This window comes from Macadamia integrifolia, chromosome 2 (genome assembly GCF_013358625.1).
Source record: "Macadamia integrifolia cultivar HAES 741 chromosome 2, SCU_Mint_v3, whole genome shotgun sequence".
NCBI lineage: Eukaryota > Viridiplantae > Streptophyta > Magnoliopsida > Proteales > Proteaceae > Macadamia > Macadamia integrifolia.
Window position 1 is genome coordinate 24,798,506 of NC_056558.1, and position 25,151 is coordinate 24,823,656.

General features: G+C 37.3%; 1 protein-coding gene across 5 annotated transcripts in view; it reads right to left on the minus strand.

Annotated features, from left to right (window-relative positions):
- Positions 1–9,682, minus strand: part of LOC122068131 (transmembrane protein 230) — a 27,962-nt gene extending 18,280 nt beyond the window's left edge. For 2 of the 5 annotated variants that reach the window (XM_042631980.1, XM_042631991.1), the window contains exons 1-3: positions 9,526–9,682; positions 5,324–5,707; positions 2,462–2,542 (exon numbers count right to left, since the gene is read on the minus strand). In XM_042631980.1, the coding sequence (XP_042487914.1) occupies positions 2,463–2,542; positions 5,324–5,600 (357 nt within the window). In that variant the 5' untranslated portion in view covers positions 5,601–5,707; positions 9,526–9,682 and the 3' untranslated portion in view covers position 2,462. Of the gene's footprint in view, positions 1–2,461; positions 2,543–5,323; positions 5,708–7,414; positions 7,438–7,787; positions 7,886–9,525 lie in introns of those variants that run through there. The other 3 variants (XM_042632015.1, XM_042632000.1, XM_042632007.1) reach the window with 3 other exon arrangements.
- Between the last annotated feature and the right edge of the window lie 15,469 nt (positions 9,683–25,151).

Genomic DNA, 25,151 nt, shown 5'->3' on the forward strand with positions numbered 1-25,151 from the left:
AAAAAAAAAAAAAAAAAAAAAAAAGAGAGCAGAAGTTCAGAGAAGAAGAAGAATAGAACAGATAGGAGTCAGAGACCAGAACATATACCTGGTTTCAGACCTGCTGGTTGAAGTTCCTCCTCCATCGACAACCACAGGGCCCTCATTCAGTGGTTATCCCCGCTGGTCCTTAGTTCGATAGCAAAGAAAATCCTCCTCAGACTTCGCTGGTTCCTCGCCTTCCCATTCCTTGTTGCTTTTCATCTCCAAGAAGGAGAAAACTCCTTTCTCGGTACAACCTCACGACCCCCCCCAACGACCCCCTTTTTGCTCCTTCATTATTTTTTTACTTCCCATTCTGCCCCAACCTTTTCCCTTATTTCCTTTTATTCCATGTTCATTTCTACGTTCCAAGTTTCGCCCTCCCCCTATATACGTTACTTTATTGGGTTTCAAGTTGCAATTCTGTATTTACGGAATTGCCACTCACCAAAGAACTTCTAAGTATTTACCATTCTGCCACTCACTCCTTGCTTTGCGTATCCAACCATAGTGATTAAGAGAAAAAAAAAGCAAAACTGGCCAATGGATCTAGATTTTTTATTGGATATCCGTCAACAAATGCAATTGATTCGAGAGAAGCTCAATGAGATTTAACGACACAGCACAGACATCAAAGCCCAAGCACAATCTACCTTCAACTATGTGATCTCAGCCATTGAGCAATAGATAGATGAGCCATAAGATGAGTCACCAATGCTGGAAGATGAGATGGCACCGTTGGAAGTTGAAGATCAACTTGTGAAAAAATTTAAATCGGTTGATCTCTTCAGTGAATCAGTCGATTTTATTTTTCCAATTCACTACTTCACCGATGAACTTCACATCGTGGATTTCATGGCATTCGATCACTGTTTTGATGGCAACTTCATATATGCAAGGATGGATACTAATCAATCAGTGTTGATTCTCCTGTTCTACAAAACTCGTGGACAAGTTTTTCCCAACACTAGGGGAATTGATGCAAATACGCACCCATAAAGCGATCCATACCCATATGGGTATCCAGACAGAGATGAACCGGATCCATATTTGACTATTTGATCTAGTAGGATTTTAGTAGTTATTTATTAAAATAATAACTTTAGTTTATTTTATTCTGTTTATTTTTTGGAAGTTGCATACATAGGACATAGTTAGAGTTGCTTTGGGATTTCTTTTTCCTTTTGAGCTAGTTTCTTTTTAGGATTTTTTTCCATGTTAGATTATTTTAATTTCCTATTTATATGTTTGTAACCGATTGAGAAGGATAGACTGAAGTATGAAGTTATGACTTATGAGTTGATATTGTGGTGTGTGCCTGTGGGCTATGTGTTTGCAATTCCCCTCTCTCCCTCCCTCCCCCCATCCCCTGCAACTCATGAGTTTTCTCAGGGATTTCTTCCCTACCCTACTGGCCCTCCATCAGTATATGGTTCACCAATGTCTTGATTTAGTGCTCCAAGCTTCCTCATAATTTGGGCTTATCTTACATCACAGTTCTTCGCTCCATCACAAAGTCACTACTCTCTTTTTCTCTGTCTTCAGTTCAGCAGTTGTGTCTATTGATATCCTCTTAATGAGATTTGATAGGAGGGAAAAAATTGAGAAACAGAGAGAATGAAACTATTTAGAGAAAATTGATTGCAATCCGATTGGACATGATTAGGGGCAGAACAGGAAAAAAAAAATCTTTTTGCTATTCTAAAAAAAGAGATCGTTATTTTTTTAAGAGAAAAGTGTGGTTGCCATGGTGGCTCTGCTTTAGTCTATCAACATGGCAGCTGCTTATTGGTGCAGCACCGAGATATCCGATATCCCTATGGTTGTGCAGTGGAGGATCAAGGTCCACTAGGCATAATCACCCCACCAAGCCAGATCAACAATCAAAAATCAACAACCTGGCTATCAACTCATCTCTCCAAGGTCAGTATTGGAATCTCATAATAGGACAGGAGGATGAGGTAAGCAACAGCTGCATAGGGAGAAGAAATAAGGCCTCCATTTGTCCTCTTTTAGATGAATACATTCAAATGTTAGAAACTTCTGCATGCATTGTAGGAGATTGAATTTTCTTTTTAGTAATTGAAGGAATAATTTTTTAAGATGAATAAGGAATCTATCAAGTCTAGATCTGTGCAACAAAATACAGAAAGGACCTAACAGCAATGCCACTATACACAGAAGATCTGCCAGGTTCCTTGCTTCCAATAATGAAGCCACTTTAGGAGTTATACATTCGATAGATGTGGTATACAGCATTGAGCCCTAGCCTTTAAAGAACTAAGGTTGCAAGACAGGTATTATACAAATAACAACAAAAAACAAACACATAGTAATCCCACATAAACAATACAAGCTTCTGGATCCGCTAAGAATACCACAATATTCTGAGGAAAAGCACTACTTAATGTGAACACAGAGAGATGTTTGAGGAACAAACCTTAATAATTAGGGATTGAAGAAAATCGATAACCTTTGGCACCCCTCCATGAATAATAAGCAACCCTGGTCTCATAAAAGCCTTCAGGCATACAACAGAATAAATTTCAAATCATTTCAAATAGTAACACAACCACAAAGTATAATAGAATGGCCCATACTTCAAAACTTTTGACATACAGCTTCCTTACTGGAAAAAAATTACAAAAAATTTGATAATTGGAACATGCAGATCAACAGAACAGAAGTCCGGCTTGTCAGAAATTTGCTGTATTGTTGCTGACAGGATAAAAATAAAGAAACAACCCTTGGCATATGAAAGCCAAATGGGGCTTGTTAGGTGCTGAGTTCCAAATGGTTGTGTGCACCAACTGTGCAGTTTTATTTGAGTTATACCCTCATAATGATTTTACTATAGATTCCACATTATTTTATAACATATATATATATATATATCAACTGTGCAGTTTTATTTGAGTTATACCTTCATAATAATTTTACTATAGATTCCACATTATTTTATAACATATATATATATATATATATTGTACAAATATCATCCACAAGGATCAGAAAAAGGCCAATTTTCAGATAGATTCAAATAGGCATCCAATAAAATTGATTTTCTTTAAGAATATTAAAATTTCATATAAAACAAAATTTCATATGCATACAGCCAACAGCACAGCTCCAATTCGTACATAATAATTATTTATCAAAACTGAAAAATAGAACAGAAATTCGTTCATTTGCATCAACCTTTCGAGGGGCTCATTCAAGACTTGCTCGAACAACTACTCAACAAAAAATAGAGCTTTGTTTTCGGCTCATTGGGATAGGGCAGGAAAAAGAGAGATTTTCATCGTTCGTGGATCACTCTGATAAATGCAATAATTCATGAAAAAATGGTATTCTATAGTTATACACGATCTGTACAAACAACACACAAAAAACCAACTTGTATTCTAGAAAGATAGTTTAAAAATCAAACTGATAAATAGTCCACACATTGGCTGTCCTTAAACAGTAAAGATGGTTTAAGACATACTGCAGTCTCACTTCAAGAATGGAAAAAAGGAACGAAAAATATGGATCAATCTTCTTCATCATCAAGTTCGTTCAATATAGTTTCAGCAGCAACTAAAAAACCTAGTACATTCAGTACAAATGGTAATCCAGATAGTGTACCTCGCTAGTTCATGTGAAGTTTTTTGCAATGAAAACCATACAGAAAAAAAAAAAAAAAAAAAAAAAGAATAACTTCGGAAATTAAATGAAAATAGATTTGGAGAGCAATTTGAACCTCATGGAATGCATAGAAATGTCATTCACCCAAACAAAGAAACTTTTCATGGCAGCAAGGTAAACCAAAGTGGTGGCTGGCTGCCTTATGTTATATACCAGGCCATAGTTTCCAAGTATCTGCCAATTTAACCAACGCACTGCGGGCGCGCACACACGCACGAGTAAAAATCAGAAACAACAGAAATTTATAACATCTGGAGGGCAAGACAACCATGCAAATATATAACATAAACCAAATAATAAACCAACTAGTCACCTAGGAGCTCAAGGAAAGCCTGATTGCCTTGGTGATGCCCCGACAACCATGCAAATAAAGGAATAGTAGTTAGAAACTTTTTGGTATGGTCTGGGATTACAACAAAGTCTGGTCTCCAACTATAATATCACATTGAGATTTTGAGTATAAATTTTAGTTTAAGAAGTGGTCTCTTTCGGAGTATTGCTTCTAAATCATGAATGGTACCATTTCCATAGAAAAAAAAATTGAGAATTTGGCATCTAAAGCAGCTTCAGAAGTATTTCAAAATCTACTGCATCGATGTCATTCAAACCGATAAATAAGCTCCCTTCTGCACAGGTTTTCTTTTCTTTTTTTATTTCCTTTTTTCCTAACCATGCTGGAAATCTTGGATTCCATCGTGCATAACAGTACCTACATTCTAAGAGTTAGTTGAAAGTAACATTCAGGCTACTGCTTTCAGTCTGAACATTGACACAGAATTCATACTTGAAGTCTTCACACTTAAGAATCAAAAGAATGTCCACGCAGAAGATGCTTCCAAAATACTTTTGCATTAGATTCTGAAATACTTTTGAACCTACCATTAATGCCCCATTCACTGCATTTTTATTAAAATAAAAAAAAAAAACCATCTATTCCAGTCATAGCATTGAAGACATCCAATCTAAATTTAGTTGACCTCTAATTCTATTAACTAGTTGGGAGAGGATTCCCCACACCAAGTGTGGGGAGAATCTCCCATGCCACACCAATGGTGGCACATGGAACAGTATCATCCACATTGGGCCCACGTATTAAGGGGAGGAGATAGAGAATAATAAATTAAACTCATGTGAGAGGGTGTACAGTACATTGGCTCCATGGAAAACTTTTTCCCTAATTATTTTTATCTCTTTTAATTCTAGTTCTAACATCCTAAAATCAGATGCTATTAATACCTTAAGTTTTTCTGTCCACTTCTACCGTTCTACTGCCTAAATAATTTTAATTGGTTTCCTACTTCATAAATTATACAAGGTATACAGATAATAAGCACCAGATTCTCCACTTACATATGCTTTCAATGAGCAATCAAACTCAAAAGTGTAATCATGCAGAAATGGGTTATTGGGTCATCAATTGACAAATTAAAAGAGAGGCAAATGGATCATGTCCAAAGAGCAGTCAAAATAGTGGCTGATGCATTAGTATTAACAAATGAGCCCCAACCATCCACATTTAGCAGTACGCGAATGCTCTGTCAGATTTCCTTGATCAATAAATCTGGCGTAAGACAAAAATTAAAGATAAACATTAATCAAAGAAATATCTAAGCACCTGGAAGGAAGGTGAGGATGCCAAGCATTAGGAGGCCATAGGCCTGTGATCTGTCACCTCCCATGTGGCCTGTGAAGATGAAGAAAGAAAGAAATAGAAGCATCACTCCAAGACATAGGAGGAAAAGTGCTAGGGCAATGGACTTCCATGGGATCCTATCTAAGGTCTTGGGAGTGTATCCAAACCGAGGATCATCTTCCCTTCCCCTATCACCATCATAATCCCTCTGTTCCTCCACAGGGAGAGGGCTGTATTGAACATTGCGCCTAGAAGTCATACCAATCAGTCCCAACGGTACAATTCAAGTGATAATGTCCACAGAGATGTGAAGCTCAAAATTCAAATCAATTTGAAAACTTTATCAGGCAGCAAACAAAATGGACCCTGCAAAGAAAAATATGGAAGAGTAAATTAAACTACATAAAAAGTAAAGAAAGGTACAAAATCCATACAAAGAAAGCCTCAACATTTGAACATAATTTGCAACATAGCCCAAACAAATTCACTAAAAAAGCATTGCTCATTAGACATAGTTGTTACTATTCCTAAGCTATGCATGTCTTTCCTCACCGCTTCTCCTAGATTCATTTTAAGCCTACCCCTGGCTCTTACAACCTCCTTCAATCTGAATCAAATCATCCCTCCATGCTGGGGCATTCGAAGGCCTCCATGCAACCTCAAATGACTTTCTCACAATGTATCATGTATCAAAGTTATTCCTAAATTAACTCTAATTTGTTCATTCCTCATTTTATCCTTTGCCACCTCAAATGACTTTCTCACAATGTATCATGTATCAAAGTTATTCCTAAATTAACTCCAATTTGTTCATTCCTCATTTTATCCTTTCTAGTTTAACCACTCATCCATTTCAACATCCTCATTTCAGCTACATTAGTTTATTTATATGTTGTTTCTTCACTGCCCAGCATTCATATCTATACATCATTGCTGGTCATATAACCACAACAACAAATTCAACCTTATTCCAACTTAATGTGGTTAACTACATGGATCATTGCCTTCCAATAGGCTCTATACAATGTCATACTTGGGATAAGACGAAGACTATGCATGCCATTCCACACCATTTCGTCTAAGGTCATTTTAGGCCAGCCCCTAGGTCTTTTTTCTGGTCGTATAAATGTCCTATAAAATTTTCATCATCAAATTCAGGAAGCAAATGCATGCTCCATGGCCTCTCAAGTTGCAACTACTACATGGGGTCGGCTACATGGATCCTTGCCCTCCAACAGGCTCTATACAATGTCATACTTAGGACAAGATGAAGACTATGCATGTCATTCCACACCATTTCATCTAAGGTCATTTTAAGCCTGCCCCTAGGTCTGTTTTTTGGTCGTATAACTATCCTATAAAATTTTCATCATCAAATTCAGGAAGCAAATGCGTGCTCCATGGCCTCTCAAGTTGCAACTACAACATGGGGTCGGCTACCTGGATCCTTGCCCTCCAATAGGCTCTATCCAAGGTCATACTTGGGACAAGACTAAGACTATGCATATCATTCCTCACCACTTCGCCTAAGGTCATTTTAGGCCTGCCCCTAGGTCTTTTTTCTGGCCTTATAACTGTCCTATAAAATTTGTATCATCAAATTCAGGAAGCAAATGCGTGCTCCATGGCCTCACAAGTTGCAACTACTACATGGGATTATTATTTTACGAAGCTTTAATTACTTCCTCCAATTTTTGGGATAAAAAAAATGCAACTAAAACTAGGCTTCATTTCTTTCCCCAGTCATTCGATACAGGTAAGTCCGTAAGTGCATTAATGTTGGCCCTAGCTCCTGAGAGCATATGGTGTTCACCAAATAGAAATTAATTTATAGTTATCAAACAAAATATGAATAGGCAATAGAAATGGTTACCTTATGACAAAACCCTAAACCATGTTGCTCAATTTAACTAAAAACCCCAGTATGAACCAAGAATCAGATCTACAGAAATCAAGAACACAGCAAGTTTCAGGAAGAACTAATCCCAAATCAAAACTAAAACAATGCTCCTACAACTCCAATATCAAAATCCTTAGGCTCTATTTGAAGTGCAAAATTATCAGATGAAGTACCTGCACTCTTTTGCATGATGGCTACTGCATCCCGACTCTGTTTTATTTTGTTACACTCTTTATAACTATTCTGTTTTACCAGAGTTCCTTCCTTTGGGAGCCCAAATTAGGCCTCTGAACTCACCCTTGGCAGGGAGATGAATACTGGCTCTTACATGAAACGGAAAAGTGGGCCGAGTGACTTACCAACTGGTTGGCCCTTTAAGATCAAAGGGCCCCGATAAAGAGACATAAACAGAAGGAACGGAAATCAAGAAAACTGCTAGTTCCAGGAAGAACTAACCCCGAATCAAAAGTAAAAACAATGTTCCTAAAACTCCAATATCAAAATCCTTAGGCTCTATTTGAAGCGCAAAATTATCAGATGAAGTACCTGCCTGTTTTGCATGATGGCTACTGCATCCCGACCCTATTTTATTTTGTTACACTCTCTCGGATCTTGAAGGAAGTTGGCATTGTCGCACTGTTAAACAGTCAAACTGGGCCCCAAGCAAACACTAGTGACAAAGGATCTCTTTTATATAATTTCTATTTTGTAATTGTGATCAATTTCTGAGAAATAATTTACAAGAATAAGTTATGGACCATAAATAATAACCATTTGGTTATTACTAGACAGTATATGTTATAGAATGAAAAATGGATTTGGTATACCATTGTGCAAGTTAAACTCTGTAATTTTTTATTCTCTATTCCTTTGCATAATTTCATCAAACATGTGAGATGCATTGCATGCTCAAGGCTTTGAAGATTAGTGGAGGTCATGCATTGATGGGAGGAGGAGGGGTAGCCATACCCAATTGTAATTTTGAAGAGAGAGAGAGGACGGGGATAGGTGGTATTCCTGGAAGTAGTTGATCCACCATTTCTGAATCTAAAAGTAACACGTAAACACTCTTTAGAAGCCTATTGTCCTGCCATAGTAACCTACTACTCTTCAGGAGCCACAATCTTTGATGGTCCTGCCCGAGTTGAAGCGGCTGATTGAAGTTCCTCAAATGCTTGAAGAACTGCATTATCGGATATCAATTTAGGAGAGAAGATCTTATTGTAGACTACATAGTTGCAATAAAGCCAAATTGTCAAATTGCAATGGCCCAGCATCGATGGTAGGAGTTAAAGCTTGCCTTCAAAGATGTTAGAATGTTCCCAACTGCTAGAATGTTCCAACTGCTTATGTAAAATGGAGAAGAAAAGCTGTGATATGGACAAGCTTGTAGATTGATACCCCCCCCCCCAAAAAAAAGGCAATCTATGGTCAAAGATAATCCCCTAGAGTCAAAGATCCATGGGGTGGGCAAGCAGTCCCAAAGTAATTTTCATCTGAAGATTTGATACTTAGAGAAAGTATGGGAAGATGCCAGAGGCAGAATCAGTTTGACTCACTAAGCTCAGGATGGTTTATGGCATTGTGGCTTCCAACCTATATGCCGAAACCACAGGGTTATTCCCGAGGATGTAAGTTACCAAAGGCTTCATAAGGGTGATCCAGGAGAGGAATTGGCAATGGTTTTGAGGACTATATCAGCTGTCCAAATATGCTGTAAATGTTGAATATTACAGTCCCTGTTTTGAAGTATAAGATCATCAGAAACTTTCTCATTTGTTGGAGATTCAGGTTGGGTGGAATTGGAGGAAGAGGAATGAGACAATAAGGAACCCAAGGATGGCCAACGTCAGTCATTCTAAAGGCTTGGCTATGATGGGTTTCTCTTTCTAATCAGATGAAACCGGACCCTTCATGTGTGCCTGTATGTGCGAAATGAAAACTTTGTACACAAGGTTTTTGTACACCATTCTATTTGGAGCTATGTACAAAAAGGTTTTTTTTTTTTTCCTAGCTGAACTTCCCTAAAACCCACACCAGACAGCCATTTGTGAATTTTTAATGCTTTCAATGAGTCGAGTTTCAGAAAAGCCCTAAGTGAATCGAATCACAAATCACACCATGATTGCGATTAAGATCGCCAATGTTATGGGGTCTGGAATTTATCATACAAAACAGAAGCATAATCACAATTATTCAGGCCTTTTCACCCACATCAATGAGGAAAAACCAAAACGGGAAGCGGAGGAAGGAAGAGAGAGAGAGAGAGAGAGGGGACGTTTACCTCCTCCGGATTTATCGACCGACGTCGGAAGAGAAGGGGAGAGGGTGACCGGTGACTTGGCGTTCAGGATCAGGCCTGGATGTGGAAAAGAGTCGCAGTCAAGCAGTATGTCTAAGGCTCCCTAAAACTCTTTTAAGACTGAAGGATAACTGCAAACCGTCGTCCAACGGAAAATAGCCATGTTTAAGGGCAAATGTGAAATTTCGATGCTTCTTGAAGGGAATTTACCATCACTCCCCTACACTTGGTCTATATTTACTAAAACTCCCCTACTTTTTATTTTTTTACTGATACTCTCCCTTGCTTTTGAACTTTTATATCTCTTTCTTCCCTGCTCTTTTTAAATACCCAGATTGCCCCTCCTTTTCACCTGATAACTTCTTTTTTACTTAGATAAAACCGGGTAACCCGTTAAATCCTCCTCCTTCCTCCTTTTGTTGAAAAACCACTTTGAGCTAGTTGATACCCCACCGTTGCCGCCCTTCCCAATTGCCATCTTGATTCCCGTTTTACTATTTGGAAGAAGAGAGAAAGAGATAACAGAGGAAGAGAGTAGGAAGGGGAAGGGAGGTAGATCGCCAGCGGAAAGGGAAATCACCTAGTATACCGTTGTCTGCTAATGGAAAAAATAGGGTGGGCCATCTTCATCATCAATGTTTGTTGCAATGACTTCTCAACTCCAGAAGAACAACTCGAGGACCACATTTCTTCCCAAAAAAAAAAAAAATCTAAATAAATAAAAGTTGAACAAATCCCCAAAAGACAGAAGAGACCGGATGATTATCACAGCAACTACAAGGATTATTTTGGCTTCTTTGAAGGGTTTTGTGAAAGGGAAGGAAAAGAATGAGAAAGTCTCTGAAGCTGAGAAGGGATCTCCGATTTGCTAATTCCTAAAGCTTTAAACCCATCTCCCTCCCCCTATTTGTTGAAGCTAAGGTTGTATCGTTTGAATCATGGATGAAATGAAATTTTAATGGAAGAAATCTCTTGCTCTTTCGGTAATGTAGTGACTGTAAGATATAATGATCCATTATGTTACAATATCGTTGATGTCTTCTCAATTGCTCTGCAGCCATTACTTCTTTTCCTCAAGTTCTCATAAACCCGTCGTTTGTGCCTATTTCTTCGGCTAATTCCCCCTTTTCATCCGACAAGGTTGGTGAGATGAAGCTAGACGTTTCTCCATTTTCTCCAATTAATTTCCCTTTTCCATTGGATGACGACGAGAGTCTGGGTGAGGAGAATAGTTGATTCCCCAACAAGTTTTGAATAACCCCCTTTGCTGGGATTTTTTGGCTCTTTTATTTGGAGGGGGGAATAACGATGAAGAGAAGTTATCCGTCAAAGGCAAAGACACAGGGCAGTAAAGCAATTGGTTTAACATGTTACAAGTGAGAAAATAGGGTAATTTATACATTTAAAAAGAACAGGGGAGAAAGAGATGTAAAAGTCCAAAAGTAGGGGAGTATCAGAAACAAAGTAAAAGATAGGGAAGTTTTAGTAAATATAGGCCACGTGTAGGGGAGTGATAGTAAATTCCACTTTATTGAAAAAAAAAAAAAAAAAAGTGAACACGTTTTTTTTTTTTTTTTTGATAAGCAAAAGAAAAGCATGCATGAGTTCAAAGAGATCAAGTTATATGCTGGATCATACCTAATTGTAGGTAATCCAATAGTTATGGTTTCATACGCTAGATACTTAAGTTCAGCTAGGGACAAGTGTCCAGTTATATTACAAAAGGTGGGGTACTTAGAATGAGTCTCTATTTCATGGCATAGCATAACTAGAGTTGCAGGCCATAACTCCAAAAGTTTTTGAAACTGCTTTGCAAAAAGAAGATCAATCTCCATCGCATCACTCCATACTTGATCCACAACCCAATTGTTCATTCTCGCTCGAGCCATCCCTTGATGGATTCCTAGAGCCTCCGCCTCACCACTTTTTCATGTCAACACATAGTTTGCTTCCCATAAGATATCGTTGTTTTGAGATATAAATTTAAAAGCCCATGCAAACAGCTCTGATTTTTCATCTTTGATACTTGTAATGATTAAAACATTTGAGGTGGTTTGTAAATTTGATGGACTTGATGGGGGTGCTAACAAAGGGGTTGGAGTTGATACCACCTGATCTTTTGAAGTTTTTGTGATACTGTTCGCGATCCAAAATTCAATTTCCTTAAAGATCCCTATGGCGTCATGTTTATGAGTGGAGAACAAGGTTTTATTTCTATAGCTCCAAAGAAAGTAACAAGTTATTATTAGTACAAAAAAAAAAAAAAAAAACCATTTCAGATATTTTTTTGGGATAAAATCTGATGCTGATGAGAAGCAAAAAGAAACTAACTCCTTGGTGGAGTTGCATGGGAGACGATTCGGTTTGAAACCTAGGGTCCCCGAAGTCCAAATCTTATTTGCAAGTTCACACTCAGACAAAATATGAAAAGTAGATTCTCTCTAAGAGAGGCAAAAGGAACAAAGAGGGCCAATTTCCACCCATTTTGACAAAATATCCTTTGTCGGGAATCCTTTATTGATCATTCTCCAGAAAAATAACTTAAACTTCAGGTGGATATTGATTCTCCAAAAGAATCACCACCATTGAGAGTAAGGAGAAGAGCAGCAACCCCTGTTTGAGCAGCCATTGAAGCTAGTTAGTGATCTAGTTTTAAGAAATGTTGCTGCTAACTTAGTTGAGAAGGATCCATCCTTCGAGAGGAGGCACCACCACTTGTCAGGTAGGTGAGATAATGGGGTTTGAACAATTATAGTGGCTCCATTGGCAGGAAGCATGGTGTTTAATAGATCTAAGTTCCAAATATTGTTCAGAGTGACAGAACTTGTGGGGATGTTTGGAAAGTTGGGTGCATTACTAGTAATACAGGTTTCATGTATTTCAATTGTTTTGTTTTGTGATCGGACCCATGGATTGAACCAGAATGAGGTGGTAGCTCCATCTTCAATCTTTTGAACAACAATGGTTTTCATAATTGGGAGAATAGTGGTGATGCTATTCCAACAAGGAGATCCCCTAGCTTTTAAAGTTTTAGGGTTAAAGATGGATCTCTTTGCAAAGTACTTAGATTTAAGGATTATGGCCCAAAGACTGTCCATATTGGAGAGGAGCCACCAACCAAGTTTGAGGAGCAGTGCCTTGTTTTGAGTTCCACATATCTGAATCCAAGGCCACCATGAATTTTTGGTCGGCAAATCTTGTTCCATCCAATAAGATGAGGTCTTCTATTGTTTTCATCATCACCATTCCAAAAATGAAGTAGAATTGAATCTATAGATTTGCAAACATTTTTTGGAAATGTAAAACAAGACATAAGATATGATGGTATAGAGGCGAGGGAAGATTGAAGAAGTATACCGCGCTTTGTACCTGGAAACATGGTTGTAAAACTCGAATTGGATCCAAATCAGTATCAGATCAGTATTCGCCTTGACCGATCTGCTACTGATCTCAATTTTTCGCATATAGCCTAGAAATAAAACAATCCATTGAAATGAGATATTGACAAAAGTGGACCCTACCATGAACGAGAAGCCAATAAACTTGAATCTAAAAAGGATGAGAAACCTTGAATGGTTGTGATTAAGAGATGGCGTACAACTATTTGTATCGTCTACACTCTATACTCTTCAAAGACTTGTGTATGTTCTGATGCATGGTTTGAGAAGTATCAAGAATGGGATTAGTCAAGGCCGATATCAGTCCTAACCAGCCTGATTGGACAGAAATATTCTTGATTTACATTTTAAAATCAATTTTTGAATCATTATACCTTTCATTTGTATCGATTCATTAATACGGTATCGACCAAAAATGAGGATCGATCCAGGTTGATTCGATCTAATTCCTCAAACTATGTTTTGATGTCTTTTTCTTAAAGATGAGTGATGAGCACAATAATGTGTGAAATCTTACGGATATAAGTGAACATTTTGCCCAACTTTGGATAGTACTACTTATATATATATATATATATATATATTAGTTTCCAAGTCTACAAGAGAATGTGTTTAAAGTGAATCAAAAACCGATCCAAGCTTGAACTAACTTGTCCAAAGGTGGGACCCACTCATTGGTATCACATCCTCCTTCCTACAAAATCTTAAAGATTGTTCTCTCTCCTTGCCACCTCACAAGATTATGAAGATGCTATGCATAGATTCCTTTATGATTTAGTCAAAATTGCAAGATATTGGTTAATATTGCAGTGAAGGAATAGAATTTGTTAATTTTAGAAACAGATTCTCTCTTTTCTCACACAATATCTCAGAGAATGAAGATTTTTACTAAGATTTAATTTAATTTTATTTTTTTCTTTTCTTAAAGAAGACTTGTAGAAGGAAAGAAGCAAGATCAAAGCCCTATAAAAGCCCCTTCCTCCCCTCCTAGAAAAATTATTCCCCTTTAGTTTATTTTCTAGTTTATGCTTAGTCCTCTTCTCTCTCTCCCTCTCTCACTCTCTTTAGTTTTAGTTCTTCTTTATTTTTGTTTCAATCACTTTTGTAATAGATTTTTATTTCAATTAATGCAAGCACTCTTTTATTTTTATTTAGCCATTTTATGTTTATGGTTCATGCAATTGAGTTGTAATTTTTAAAGTTATAGTTATAGGCTTAGATCTAGGTGACAAGATCACAAGCTGTGGAAAATCTTTTTTCTTTTTCAATTTCAGTTTTTTTTTTTTTCAAAATTTGTTTTCTCTAGGCTTAGAAATTTTAGATTTGGTTCATTCCAGATCTGGTTTTTAGGGTTGGCAGTATCTCAAATCACCCAAGCTTTCAAGTTCAAGCATTAATCCAGGTAGGTAGGCTTCTTCAATAGTCTTGTCTCCCACCTCTCATTCCCTCTTCTGACTATCATTTCTTTCTTAATTTAGGATTTTAATTTCAGTCATTACATTATTGCTTTCCCTTTCCCCCAAGGTTTATAGCTAGTGTATGTGTTGGTTTTGCCCCTCCTAGCCATAGAACCATCATTTTATTGTTTTAATTTTAATTGCCTCCATTTCCCTAAAGCCAAGTAGAGTAATACTTATAAGAGTGACTCTCTAATCAAGTAGGGAAGCTTATATTATGATACATCCCTCGGGCTAAGTAGAGAAACCTACTTGTGAGCCTCCTCTAGCTTTATCCCCTTTCTTTTACTTTATTTTTATTTTAGTATTTTTTTTTCTTCATTGCTTTTTAATTGCATGGGTTATTTATTTTCAGTTATTTATTTATTCAATTTTAATTACACGGATTTCGTATTTAAATTCTTAGACGACGAATGGTTAAGACGTTATTTTAGATACATATGTTTAGGACGGTAGTTAGAATTAGATCACAACCATTAATCGGTTCACTTTCGTATTATTAAAATAATCAAAAAATAAAGTCACTGCTCTCCCTGTGTTTGACCCATAGCTACACTGATCCATACGCTTACGGTTACGTTTTAAATCCTACCAAGTTTTTGACGACATTACCGGGGAGACAGTTCCATGTTATTTTTCACTTTCTTTTGGTAAATTGGAGTGCTTTGTTTGCTTTGTTTTCTTTTTGTTTTTCTTTTAATGAATTCCTGAGAAGAACAAATTGCAATAGTAGTTGTATCGGTGGAGATCGCCAAGCCTCACAGTATAATAAAGACAGGTTTCACCCTGTAGCAGTACCTTAGGAATTGACCTGAGCAACCCTGGATCCCTACCAGTAAGCTCCCAAAAAGCAAAAATAAAAACTAAAAAAAAAAAATTCTTTTAATTCTTTTATGCTTGTCTTACGCTAGTTGTGGGTAGTTTTCTGTTGCATAAGTGTGTGGACCCGTGATTCTACAAATCATTTAGTAAGAATACCTATTTTAAGAATGACAAAACAACCTAAGCCTACTTTAAAGTATAGATTCTACCCAGCCATGGTAACCCAATCTTCTTACATTAGATTACCAGCTGCCATGGGAAACAACTATAAGCTTAAAACTCAATTCATCACTATGTTACCCCACTTCCATGGGCTATCCTTCGAAGATGCTTATTTGTTCCTGAGAGAATTTAAGGAGGTTTGTGTCCTCATAAAGATAAAATAGCTCAGTGATGATGCTGTTAAACTTAGATGCATTACCTTTCCGCTCAAGGATGGAGCAAAAAGATGGCTATATGGACTGCCAACTAATTCCATTACCACATGGGATCAGTTTACGGTATCGTTCTTGAGAAAAAAAATTTCCTTGCATAAAACAATCAAACTTAAGAGCGAGATCAAGCAGTACCGAAAAAAACCTCAAGAGTCATTTTTCAGACTCATGGAAAGGTTCCAAGACCTTCTCCAATAGTGTTTCCATCATGGTATTGACAAATGGCATCTTTGCCAAATAATTTATGAAGGGATAGACTACCATACCAAGCAGATATTAGAGTCTATGTGTCATATAGGCGTCACAGCTTATGTGGAAGAAAATGAAGCTTGAAACTTTTTGATTGACCTAGCTGAAAAGACAAGAGAATGGGAATCTATTCAGGAAAGTGAGAGAACTATAGGAGGTAGATGGTACTATGTCGATGGGATAGTAGCCAAGGAGGCCCATTTAGATAGCCTCATTAAGAGAATAGAAGCCCTTGTCCCTAAAGCACATGCGCCAGTCCACCAAGTCCAAAATCAGGTCTCTATGTGCAATTGGTGTCACTCCCCTGGACATGTAATGGAAGAATACCCAACAGTTCTGGGGGCAATGAAAGTGTTAATGTTCTTTACCTGAACAACCCGTTTAACAACACTTACAATCCAAGGTGGAGAAATCACCCTAAATTTTTCATAGAGCCAAGGGAATCAAGGAGACCCATCCAAATTTCACAACCAAGGGCAGCCTAGTCCCTAGATGCCCAATTCTGCACCACTACGTAATTCTTTCCTTCGGCCTAATCTAGATCCTTAGTCAAATTTTGCTAGGCCCCTTCTCTAAGCACCTTATCAATAACCCTCGGGGTTTACATCCACTGGAGAGGCAGCAACAATTAGTGAGTTAGAGAAAAACATGGCCCTTTTCTTGACAAGCCACAATAATGTGGAGAGGCAACTCACCCAACTTGTCACAATCATGCATGAGAAGGAGAAAGAAAAATTACCTAGTCAACCAGAGCCGAATCCTATACTTCAGGTGTTGATTCCACAAGGGCTACCTACTCCTCAGCTCAATGTTGTATAGAGTCAACAACATCAAGGGCTCTCCAATCAGTGTAATGGGGTATATACCCTACGGAATGGCCTAGAGTATCTACGGAATGGTACCATTCCTTCTCCACTATCTAACCTTTCTATTAACCCTCCGACTATCGAGGCTACTACTATGCCTCCCATTCCAGGTTCACCAGATGGACCTGAAGAAATTAAGGATGATTTGGTGAAAGCCATAAAAAAATGATTCTATTTATGAGAGAACTTCTGATAGTGTTTATGTTCCTCCTGTCCCCTATCCTAACCATTTGATGGATAAGAAGAAGATAGCTTCAATGGAAAAAAATTTAGAAGTCTTTAAGAAGGTAGAGGTAAACATCCCTCTTTTGGATGCCATAACTCAAATCCCAGCCTATGCCAAAGTCCTCAAAGACTTATGCATTCACAAGCGCACCACAAGTGTGCTCAAAAAGGCGTTCTTGGCAGTAATATCAGTTTAATGATCACACAACCTATAGCAGCCAAGTATAAGGATCCCAGGTGTCCCACCATCTCTTGTGTCATTGGCAACACTCATATTGATCATGCCCTACTTGACCTTGGTGCAAGTGTGAACTTTCTACTTATCATGTTTATTAACAACTTGGATTGGGAGATTTGAAAGCCACAGGGACCACTCTCCAGTTGGCTGACCATTCTGTCAAGATTCCGAAAGGGATGGTCGAAGATGTCCTACTAGGGATAAGATCCTTATCATACTTGGAAGATCATTTCTGGCTACCAGAAATGCATTAATCAATTGTCAAAATAGTCTACTAAGGATATCTTTTGGCAACCACACTATGGAGTTCAACATGTATAGGTTAGGTAAGCAACCCATAATTTCTACTGATGATATTAATGAAGAGGTCAATATGCTTGAGGATTTTTCTGATGATATTGTTAAAACTTTTGACATTGACTTTGATTCAGAATTCTAAAAGTGTATGGAAGAATTAGAGGATGATACTGAAAATTTCTTCTTCGAGGTTTGGAGCCTTCATACACCCATGGAGCCCATTGGCCTTCTATCAAATTCTCTTCCTAAACCCTCAATTGTTGAGCCCCTAAGCTTGATTTGAAAGAGTTGCCCTCTAACTTAAGGTATGCCTTCTTAGGAAAAGATCAAACTCTATTAGTTATTATCACCTCAGATTTAACTTCAAGTCAAGAGGAAGAGTTGATCAAAGCTTTAAAAGAAAACAAGGAAGCCTTTGGTTGGACCATGACAGACATTAAAGGAATTAGCTCCTCAATCGTTTAACATCATATTCACCTCATGGAGGATTCAAAACCTTCTAGGGAACCAAAAAGAATGGCTAATCCTATAATGCAAGAAACTAGCAAGAAAGAGATCCTAAAGTGCTTGGATCATGGTATCATATACCCTATTTGTGATAGCGAATGGGTAAGTCCAGTGCACGTGGTATCAAAAAAGTCAAGGGTACAGTAGTCCAAAATGTTGAAAATGAGTTAATCCCTACCCGTGTCCAAACAGGATGACGTTTGTGCATTGACTACAGGAAGTTAAATGCGACAACTTGGAAAGACGACTTTCCTTTACCTTTCATTGATTAAATGTTAGAGCTGCTAATTGGACATGAGTATTATTGTTTTCTTGATGGTTATTCCGGCTATAATCAGATTCCCATTGCCTTAGATGACCAACACAAGACCACCTTTACATACACCTATGGAACCTTTGCTTATCGATGTATGCCTTTTGGGCTTTATAATGCCCCTGTCACGTTCCAAAGATGCAGATGAGTATTTTCTCTGATATGGTGGAACACTTTTTAGAAGTATTTATGGATGATTTTTATATTCATGACTTATCATTTTCTAATTGTTTGCATCATCTTTCTTTAGTACTCAAACGATGCAAAGCGACTAATTTAGTCCTCAATTGGGAGAAATGTCATTTCATGGTTACACAGGGCATAGTATTGGGTCATGTCATTTCCAAAGAAGGGATCAAGGTTGATAGAGCTATGGTGGACTTAATTTCTAATTTACCACCTCCCAAGTCAGTTAAGGAGGTTCGTTCCTTCTTAGGTCATGCAGGGTTCTATTGTCGGTTCATCAAGAACTTCAGTCACATGGCTAGACCTCTCACCAATCTTTTGGCTAAAGAGTAACCCTTTAAATTTCTAGTGAATGCCTCATATGCTTTGAGTAATTAAAGAAGTTGACTACAACCCCCATTATTCAAGCTCCCTTATGGACTGAGCCCTTTGAATTAATGTGTGATGCATCTAATTTTACTATAGGGATAGTTTTAGGGCAGAGAGTTGATAAACTTTCTCATATTATCTATTATGCTAGTAGAACTCTCAATGATGCACAGCTGAACTACACCACAACTGAAAAATAATTTTTAGCTGTTGTATTTGCATTAGAAAAGTTTCATGCATATCTAATAGGTTCTCATGTAATTATTTACACTGACCATGCAGCTATCAGATACCTTATTCAGAAAAAGGATGCCAAAGCACGTCTTATCAGATGGGTTTTGCTTTTGTAGGAATTTGACTTAGAAATTAAGGATAAGAAAGACAGTGAAAATTTCGTTACAGACCATTTGTCCCGGTTACCCAATTCTTTGACTGTGAATACTCTAGTTAACGAGCATTTTCCTGATGAGTAACTCTTTGCAGCATTTAGTGAGCCTTGGTTTACAGATATTGTAAATTTTTTAGTTACAAATAAGACCCCGGATCATTGGTCTTCTCAAGAGAAGTAACCGTTTCACTCATAGGTTAAGTATTTCTTTTGGGATGATCCTTACCTTTTTAAATTATGCCCTAACCAAATTATCCGAAGATGTATCCCTGATCATGAGCACTATTCTATTCTTTTCTTTTGCCATGATCAGGTTTGTGGCGGCCATTTTGGGTCTACTAAGACTACGGCCAAGGTATTGCAATGTAGATTTTATTGACCCAGTCTCTTCAATGATGCCTTTGCTTATTGTAAGGCTTGTCCTTTTTGTCAGTCTTTAGGAAAAATCAGTAGAAAGAATATGATGCATCTCAATCCAATCCTCGTGGTTGAAGTTTTTGATGTTTGGGGAATAGATTTTATGGGCCCCTTCCCTAAGTCATGTGGATATGAATATATTTTGTTGGTTGTGGACTATGTGTCTAAATGAATTGAGGCCCGTGCTTATAAGACCAATGACCATAAGGAGGTTATTCAATTCTTAAGGGAAAACCTTTTTTTCCCGATTTGGTACCCCTAGAGCTATCATTAGTGATAGAAAAAAATACTTTTGTAATAAGCCTTTTGAGGCCTTAATGAAGAAGTATGGGATTACCCACAAGTTGGCTATCCCGTACCACCCCCAAACCAGTTGGCAGGTAGAAGTGTCCAACAGACAGATAAAGCAGATTCTAGTGAAGACAGTTGACCCAAATCGAAAGGATTGGTCTAACCGTCTGTTGGATGCTTTGTGGGCGTATAAGACTGCTTACAAGACCATACTTGGTCAATCCCCATACCATTTGGTATACGGAAAAACCTGCCACCTTTCTGTTGAGTTAGAGCATTGTGCCTTTTGGACGATTAAGAAATTCAATTTTGATTTTTCTATCGCAGGAGCTCATAGAGGTCTCCAACTATCTGAGTTGGAGGAATTGCGAATGATGCATATGATAGTGCAAAACTTTCCAAGGAAAAGACTTAAGCTTTTCATGATAGGCACCTTGTTAGGAAATCTTTTATGCCTGGTGATAAAGTCTTGTTGTATAATTCTAGATTGCATATCTTTCCAGGAAAACTTCGTTCTTGGTGAGAAGGTCCTTACCTTGTGCAAACAGTATTCCCCCATGGTACCATAGAAGTTATGAATCCATCCACTCAGGAAATTTTTAAAGTTAATGGGCACTGTCTGAAGCCATTCCTTGAGTTGCCTTCAATGCATAATGCAAAGGTCATGATTCTCCATGAGCCTCTTTATGATGATATTTGATCCCATTTGGTAATTTCCTCTCCTTTGTCTTTCTTGTTCTATTGTCTTATTATTTTATTTTTCTTTTTCTGCGTTGAGGTCATTGCACAATTTAAGTATGGGGGAGGACTTAACTACTTGGAACTTAAGGTTACTTTTAAGAGTTTTCTGATGCTTTATAGTTTATACACACCCTACAAAAAAAATTTGAGATCTAGGACCCATCTTGGTACTATAATCCCTATTGAGAGGATGGTCATGAGTATATGTCTTTAAGTGGGACCTCACTTAAATGACTTAGAGATACTTGTCTTAAGATGTAGGATCATTTGTTAGTTGGTGTATTTATTCTTAGGTTAGGAGTTGAGATCATATTCTTGGCATGGTATAAAAATATATGATATGGATATGCAAAGAAAATGAAAATTGGTCAAAAAGTAGAAAGTAAGTATAAAATTTGTAGGTGCTAGACAAAACACTGTGCCTTATGAAGTGGGGTGTTTTGATCAAACCTCTTAGGAATGACCACTTCTACAAAGAACTTAGCATCATTGTCTTTGTTGGCATATGCATAAAGTGAAGCTACTTAGTAATTTGGGTTTCTGGTGTTTGCTTCCACCATGTTATTCAGGCCAAATGTAGTAGAGTAGAATGAGTTCTCTACTAAAAAAAAAAAAAGATACCATTATGCCTTGTGGTTTATGATTGGTCAATGCTCCAAAACCCTAGTTCATGGTCCCTACCTTATAATGTGGTTTGCCTTAGGATTGGTCGTGCTTTAGAAGATATAATGGTCGTCCCTGTTTGAGATGTATGATTGTTCCTAAATCTAGATGGAGTATTAAAGTTCAAGTGTGGGGGTTCCTCGGTTGATGTGCTCTAATTGAAAGAGGGTGTGTGTTTTGTAATCATTGAAAGCTTTAAATGGTAATTTTTCAAGTTAATTTGAATTTTAGGTGTATATTCACTGCAAACACCCACGAGACGTAACTCATCCACTAGGGTAACTTAGGGGTTTAAAGGCTTGTTGCACGTGCTAAATGCAACTGTGATTCCTACGAAAGTGAGTTAGGCTTTTTCTTTCGTTTCTTTATTTATTTGTCTTGCTCGAGGAAGAGCAAAAGTCAAGTATGGTGGAATTTGATGAGCACAATAATGTATGAAATCTTAGGGATATAAGTGTATATTTTGCTCCACTTTGAATAGTACTACTTCTATTTTTTATTTTTTTTTTAGTTTCCAAGTCTACAAGAGAAAGTGCTTAAAGTGAATAAAAAACCGGTCCAAGCTTGAACTAACTTGTCCAAAGGTGGGACTCACTCATTGGTACCACATCCTCTCTCCTACAAATCCTGAAGATTATTCTCTCTCCTTGCCACCTCACAAGATCTTGAAGATGCTATGTAAAGATTCCTTTCTGATTTAGTCAAGATCGTAAGATATTGGTTAATATTGTAGAGAATGAATAGAATTTATTAATTTTGGAAACAGATTCTCTCTTTTCTCACACAATATCTCAGAGAATGAGGATTTTTACCAAGAATTAATTTTATTTTATTCTCTTTCTTTTCTTAAAGGAGACTTGTAGAAGGAAGGAGGCAAAACCAAAGCCCTATAAAAGCCCCTTTCTCCTCCCTCCTAGAAGGATTATTCTCCTTTAGTTTATTTTCTAGTTTATGCTTAGTTCTCTTCTCTCTCTCCCTCTCTCACTCTCTTTAGTTTTAGTTCTTCTTTATTTTTGCTTTAATCACTTTTTAATGACTTTTTATTTCAATTAATGCAGACACTCTTTTATTTTTATTCAGCCTTTTATGTTTATGATTTATGCAATTGAGTTGTAATTTTTAAAGTTATAGTTCTAGGCTTAGATCTAGGTGACAAGATCATGAGCCGTGGAGCATCTTTTTTTTTCAAGTTCAATTTTTTTTTTCAAGATTTGTTTTCTCCAGGCCTAAAAATTTCAGATTTGGTTCATTTTCAGATCTGGTTTTTATGGTTGGCAGTATCTCAAATCACCCAAGCTTTCAAGTTCAAGCATTGATTCAGATAAGTAGGCTTCTTCAATAGTCTTCTCTCCCACTTCTGACTACTATTTCTTTTTTAATTTAAGATTTTAATTTCAGTCATTACATTATTGCTTTCCCTTTCCCCCAAGGTTTATGGCTAGTGTATGTGTTGGCTTTGCCCCTCCTAGCCATAGAACCATCATTTTATTGTTTTTATTTTAATTGTCTGCATTTCCCTAAAGCCAAGTAGAGTAACTCTTGTAAGAGTGATTATCTGGTCAAGTAGGGAAGCTCATATTATGATGTAACCCTCGGGTTAAGTAGAGAAACCTACTTGTGAGCCTCTCTCAAGCTTTATCCCTTTTATTTTACTTTATTTTTATTTCAGCATTTTTTTTCCTTCATTGCTTTTTAACTGCGTGGGTTGTTTATTTTTAGTAATTTATTTATTTAATTTTAATTGTGTGGCTTACATATTTAAATTCTTAGATGAAGAATGGTTAAGACGTTATTTTAGATACATATGTTTAGGATGGTAGTTAGAATTAGATCACAACCATTAATCGGTTCACTTTCGCATTATTAAAAGAAGCCAAAAATAAAGTGGCTGCTCTCCCTATGTTCGACCTGTAGCTACACTGATCCGTACGCTTGCTGTTACATTTTAAATCCTACCATAGAGAGATATCTTATTTTTCCCTTTCCTTTTTTCGGTTCCATCTTATTGATGGTTACAATTACGGAGTTAGATTGGTATACCATTATACCCTCAGTTACTTGATGTGCGAGGTGAATTTCAATTTCAGATACTTTCGAAATCTATATGTTTACCTTTTAAGTTATCTTGACTGTTCAGTAAGAACTTGGGCAAATAAGAGAGGTTACAGATTAGTTGATAAGAAAAATCCCTTGTTTAACCTCTTTTATTTTTTGGGTTTTGGGTAAAAGAGAAAAGAATATGAGCAAAATTAATAACAAAATAGAATTCAATGAATACAAATAGATAAATGAAAGAGTCTACCCAATGTACGAGGCTTCAGCCACTGCAAGGTTTGGGAAAAGGGTTATAATGTACGTAGCTTTATCTCCGCTTCGCAAAGTAGTTGTTCCTTAACTCAAATGTGATGATATAAAAATAGTCAAATCTAAAATCTGTTATTGGAGAAACCTTTTTTTTATTTTTACGGAAAATGTGCTCTGTAGGGGAGCCGCAACCCTAGGTATGTCAATTCCAGGTTTGGCCTGACTGAGCTCAACCTAGCCCAATTATAATCATTCTTTCCTGGTGCAAAAGTTCTACCCAGTAGACGTCCGACCAAGACAAACTTATTATTTGTTTGACTCAGCTCGACATGTTTAAAACCCGTTTATAGTCCGGTTAGAGCTCTTTTTATGAAGGTTGACATGTTTAAAGCCTAATCATAGCCCATTTAGAGATAAACTTCTCAACCCGCTTAAAGCCCATCTCAGGCCCATTTAGCCTGATTATTGTAGTGTGATTAAAGACTATTACCAAACCAGCCATTTATAAATGGGACCATGCCCCTTGCATATGAGGACCAATTGCTTAAGCAGTCCGATAACAGTGCAAGGTCCTAAAGTGGTGAAGCCCAATTTGGCCCACCCAATTGACACCTCTAGCACAGACCACATGTGCCTCTTTATCTCTCTCCTCTGGGCATTTGTGTTATTTCTTACAGGAGGGGGGAGAGAGAGAGAGGTTGCAGGATGCCCTTCCCACAGTGAGCTGTTTCCCTTATTTTTAGTAGGTTAAGCAGTAAATTGTGATTAGGGAGTAGGATTACTTTGTGTTAAATGGTCATTTAGATAGAAGGAAAAAAGGAGCCTAAGGATTGTGACCCATGGTGATTTATATGGATTAAGAACATCCTTTCAAGGTGATAGATATCAGAAACAAAACAATTCTTGTCATGGCTGATCCCTCAAGAGGCCCATATAGAACAGCTTCAGAAACACAATTTTTCTCTAATAGATTGTTTGGATCTCAGAGTTACTCCAATCGATCCTGTTAGAAGATTCATAAGTGAAAACTAGCGATTAAGCAACTCTGTTGCTGTGATTACCTTGGGAGCTTGAAGAGATCTTGATTGAACGAGAACATTTAGACATCTCATTTTGGCCGCCGACCCACCCTCTTAGTGGGATAGCCAATGATGAACAAGGTGTTCTAAGATGTTGTGGGACCCATTTTTATACTTTGGAGGTGTCCATGACAAAGGGATTTTCAAAATCGAAAATGTAAAATAAAATGGCCTAGAGTGAGTTTCTTTTAATAAATCAAAAAAATAAGCTTTAATATGTGTAGGTTAGACTTGGCCCAACCCAAAACCAGGATTAGCTTTGGTCCAGGGCTAGACTTAGATTAACTTGAACCTAAGTGTTAGCCCAATTTAGTAAAAATAAACTGGCTCAGGCCAACATGCAAAATATATATATATATATATA